Source organism: Electrophorus electricus, chromosome 9, assembly GCF_013358815.1.
Source record: "Electrophorus electricus isolate fEleEle1 chromosome 9, fEleEle1.pri, whole genome shotgun sequence".
Taxonomy (NCBI): domain Eukaryota; kingdom Metazoa; phylum Chordata; class Actinopteri; order Gymnotiformes; family Gymnotidae; genus Electrophorus; species Electrophorus electricus.
In genome coordinates, this window is record NC_049543.1 from 14,639,857 (window position 1) to 14,644,856 (window position 5,000).

General features: G+C 48.7%; 1 protein-coding gene across 1 annotated transcript in view; it reads left to right on the top strand.

Annotated features, from left to right (window-relative positions):
* dnah6 (dynein, axonemal, heavy chain 6) overlaps positions 1 to 5,000 on the top strand; it is a 75,049-nt gene that overhangs the window by 13,377 nt on the left and 56,672 nt on the right. The window contains exons 30-34 of the mRNA XM_035530041.1: positions 2,446 to 2,607; positions 3,281 to 3,418; positions 3,556 to 3,723; positions 4,064 to 4,212; positions 4,811 to 4,918. Coding sequence (XP_035385934.1) covers positions 2,446 to 2,607; positions 3,281 to 3,418; positions 3,556 to 3,723; positions 4,064 to 4,212; positions 4,811 to 4,918 — 725 coding nt within the window. The remainder of the gene's footprint in view (positions 1 to 2,445; positions 2,608 to 3,280; positions 3,419 to 3,555; positions 3,724 to 4,063; positions 4,213 to 4,810; positions 4,919 to 5,000) is intronic.

A 5,000-nucleotide genomic window follows, 5' to 3' on the forward strand; every position in this document is an offset into this window, starting at 1 on the left:
ACACACACACACGGCACGCACGCACACACACACGACACGCACACGCACGCACACACACACGCGCACACACACATACCACACACGCACACACACGCACACTCACACACACACACTCACACACACGCACACACACACACACGCACACACACACTCACACACACACACACACACGACACACACTCACACACGCACACACACACGCACGCACGCACACACACACGACACACACACACGACACACACACACTCACACACGCACGCACACACACACACGCGCGCACACACACACACATCCTGTTTCTGTCCACTCGTTTCTGTCCACTCGTTTCTGTCCACTGTTTCTGTCCACTCGTAACCTCCCGACTGCACTGGTTTATGATCAACTATTACTGATACAAAATAAGAACTCCACGGATGACCCGTCTGTGGTTGGGAACTATCCATTTCCTCCCCCTACTGTTGATGTATGGTTGGAAAGGAAGACCAGAGTGGGCGACCGAGAAGCGTGGTAGGAGGATGGGAGGAACCAGAGCTGTGGCCTAACAACTGTAGCTTTGGAAAGGCACAGCGTCTATGACAGATTTCTCTGCTGAGACTGCGCGATATCTCGGTTGATATCAGGCATAGCATTAAACTTCTTTATATCTTATCTCTCTGAGATCTCTGAGAGATGTTTTACTGTATCTATCTGCAATTTTATGTGAGAGCCCTCCCCATGTCCTGCGGTGTACCGCAGGGTTCTGTTTCGGACGATGCACCAGATAAGGTAATTTAGGCACTTCATTTGATAAGTCCCGGTCAACTTTTTTTTCCCACTCACGCAATTTTAGCAAATTGAGATCAATAGTTTCAAAGAGCTGGAGATGTTCATACACGCTTTTATCTCGTCTCGTATTGATCACTGCAGTGTTCTTTTCCACTTGGCTTAGCAGATCTGCCAATAGCACGTCTGCGCTCAGTTCAGAATGCAGTACTAAGACTTCTCACTGGGTCACGCGCGCAATCCCCCGTAACCGCTTTATTAAAATCTCTCCACTGGCTTCCTGTTACGTGTGGGATGCAGTCCAAAATCCTTCCCGTTCCCTGTGGAGCGTTGCTTGGCCATGCCCCTGGCCATGTGTCTGACCTACTCCTCCTACATTATTCCAGCTCGCTATCTTAGATCAGGTGAACCGGGTCTTTTCACGCGACCTGCGCACCCGTTTAAAGTCCCGCGGAGGTCGAGTGGTCATGGCTGAGCTGTGCAATGCTGTGCCCTCTTCTGTGGCACTTGTACTTTCTACCGATTCTTTTAACATGCAGCTAAAGACATGTGTTTTTAAACAGGCCCTGTAAACCTGCCGCACCGGGGTTTGTACGTGGGTTAGTATTTGCTGATTTATTGTTGCATGTTGTCTTTTGTCTTTATTGTAGTTTTATTATCTTACAATGAACTGAAAAGCATTTTGTGTCTCTTGTCTGTATAAGTGCTATATAAATACATTTTCCTTACATACACACAGTATCACGCCGCCTGACACCCAAACAAACTACAATACCCATCATGCAGTTAGTCTCCAGGAGAGCGACTCATCAAATCATCGACAGTTCACCAGATCCTCATCACCTGCTTATTGAGTTCACCGTTTTTTTATGTATATAAGCCATCCTAAGTCATTGCGAAGTATTGCCTCCAGTTCATCTGTGCATACCGAGCGGTCTTCATGTTTCTGATCTCCTGTGTGGTTTTCCCGTTTCCCTTAACTCCGATTATTGCCTGCCCCTTGTTGGATTTGTCTGCCTGTGTTATTGCTCTACGTTTTTTTGGACTCGGACTGTTTACCTCGATGATTGCGTTTACCCTTGACTGCATCTCTCTGGTTCTGACCCTGGCTAGTTTAACCACCATGGATACAGAATACAATAAAACTCCTGCCTGTTATCTGCAAGCGTCTGACTTTTGCTTACAGCGTTACACACAGTCTCGCATATACATGCACCAACACACGCACAAACACACACACACAAACCTCTATGGAGGTAATAAATATGCGTTAAATATAACTACCTATATGTAAAGGAAGACATTCCTGAGCCAAAAAGTCATGTTTTTGCTAGTTCACTTTTAAAAATGAAACATTGCTTTTATAAAAATAACTTTACTTTGTCAGAGCTATTTTGCTGGGTTTCCTAGGCTGGCTATCTCTGGTTTTCTCTGGTTTCCTACATACTCAGCACAGTTTTGTTCTAAAATATTTACCCAAACACACACTCCCAAACACAACAGTCCCCTCAACTGTTCAATACCCCAGTTACACACACATACACACACACACACACACGCACGCACACACACGCACGCACGCACACACATACATCTCTTGTCTTCAGCTTACTGTAACGCCCACAGAGACACTCCCACTCTCTTCGACTCTGTATGTGGGCTTACGTATGTGTTGCCTCGTAGGACCGTTGCTACCTCTGCCTGATGGGGGCGCTGCAGCTGGACCTGGGCGGCGCTCCGGCAGGTCCTGCCGGCACCGGGAAGACCGAGACCACCAAAGACCTGGCCAAGGCCCTGGCCATCCAATGCGTGGTCTTCAACTGCTCTGACGGCCTGGACTACAAGGTACCCCCTGCCTCAGACCTCTTCGTTAAGCCCCGCCCTACACCCGGGGCCACGCCCACCCATCACTACAGCGACAGCGAGGGTTGCGTACCAAACGGCAGACACGATGTCTGTGTGCTTTAGCAGGAGATGTGTGAGCACGAAGATGGGGTAGTATCCACTGTCTCCGTCTCAACAAGCATGTCCTGTCTCTGCATTCATCTTGCTGTCTAGCCTGTCTTAGATTAGGCTCAGCCAAGCTCCTCCTCGCGCACTCACGCATCCATAAACAGACGTCTGCTTCTCCTGCCTCTCAGATGCCCCGACCACTACCCTCATCTGTCAGAAGGGGACAGCAGAGACCCACATCACTATTGAACGCGTCTGCGTGGCTGGACACCTGCTTGTTAACGCCCTCGCAGGGACCCGTCCATTCTGTAGTCTCCTCGACACACTCACTCTGGTTCTGGAACGCTCCTCTCCGGGCCGGGAGGGCCCGTCTCCTTCAAATGTTTTGAGTGAATATAAGGACAGGTTTATAGGAGCAGCCAAGCTTAATAAACCCCATGAGCGCACAGACAGAATGAATTTAAAAATCAGAGTGACAATGTCCTTCCGACTCGGTTGTAGACCAAAAAGTAGGTATGATATACATAGAAATAATGCACAACTCCTTTTCTGTGTGTGTGTGTAGATGATGGGGACGTTCTTTAGTGGTCTTGCTCAGTCCGGTGCCTGGTGCTGTTTTGATGAGTTTAATCGCATCAACATTGAGGTGCTGTCTGTCATTGCCCAGCAACTTATAACCATCAGAAATGCTAAGGCGGCTAAGGTACCGCGCACGTGCACGCACACACATGATGTCTGGCAGGCGTGCATCACTTATTCACGATAAATAAAGTAAATTGCTACTAAATGTAAGGAAAGGGGTAAGTCTGTGTGTGTGTGTGTGTGTGTGTGTGTGTGTAGCTGTCTCGGTTCATGTTCGAGGGGCGTGAGATTAAACTGGTGATGACGTGTGCAGCCTTCATCACGATGAACCCCGGCTACGCCGGCAGGACAGAGCTCCCCGACAACCTGAAGGCTCTGTTCAGACCCATCGCCATGATGGTGCCTAACTACACCCTCATCGCCGAGGTGCGTGCGTGTGTGCGTGCGTGTGCGATGGGCCCATGTGGGGTGAGTGTGGTAGTGGACCAGCGTTAACTCCAAGACTCGCACCCTATAGGTCAGTCAGTTTCTTATGGGTAAACAGCAGTGTGTCTGTGTGTGTCTTAAAGTTTGTTCAGCATGTTTAACACTCTTGCACCTAAATGTCTAGGCATCACTCTTTTTCCCTCTGTCATTCTCTCACTCTCTCCTGTGTCCATCCTTTTTTTTCTCTTGCTCTCTGCATTTTCTTCCCCCTTTCTCCCTCACGCTCTCCATCGCTCTCTGCCTCCTCTTTCTCCATCCCTATATCCCCCTCTCCCTGTAGGTGATCCTGTACTCGGAGGGCTTTGAGTCGAGTAAGACTCTAGCGAGGAAGATGACTCAGATGTATAAGCTCTGTAGTGAGCAGCTGTCCCAGCAGGACCACTACGACTTCGGCATGAGGGCCGTCAAATCCGTGCTCGTCATGGCCGGGTATGTGAATCTGGGGAACGCTGCCCTGGACAGCTCTGAGCACTGCCGGGGTCTAAGGGGAGTGTGATTGGCTCCCTTGCTTTTTTAACTACTGCTGTCCAGGGTTTATAAGAAATCCTGCTTAAGCCGGCTTCTCATTTTACTCCGCTATTCACATCTGTTGATCGTGGCTTTAATCGATTTCACAGATCACAGCTTTAAAACCTCATATTTATGAGCATCGCTTTGGTTTAACTGAGATTCGAATGGCTTCCCTACACTATATAAAATAAACCTTCCAGTTTAGGGCCAGCATACACACGTGCTCTTAGGTCCAAAAGAAGTCTTCTCCCCTGTTTGTTAGATGAGGGAAACTGGTTAAATGAATATTAATGTCACCTTCTGGTTGAATAATGGCCACTGGAAGCTATGTTGGGTGCGACCCAGTTCTCACTTATTTATGTTTCGCATTGAGAGATTTGAAGAGTGTCTGCAGGTGCCTGGGAGATGTGTTCCTAGAACTGTACCAGAAATCTGCTGATTGTAGTTTTAATTGTCAATGCTTAGAGTTAACATGAGATGGAGTAAGAGCTGTTAAGTGTGTGTGTGTGTGTTGCAGCTCTCTGAAGCGGGAGAACCCCCATCTGAGCGAGGACGTGGTGTTGATCCGAGCACTGCGAGACTCCAACCTGCCCAAGTTCCTCGCCGACGACGCCGTGCTTTTCAGGTAAACGTGCATTTCCAGGAGCATATTCACAATACATCCACACACACACACACGCGCGCGCAATCTCACGGCCATTACGCGC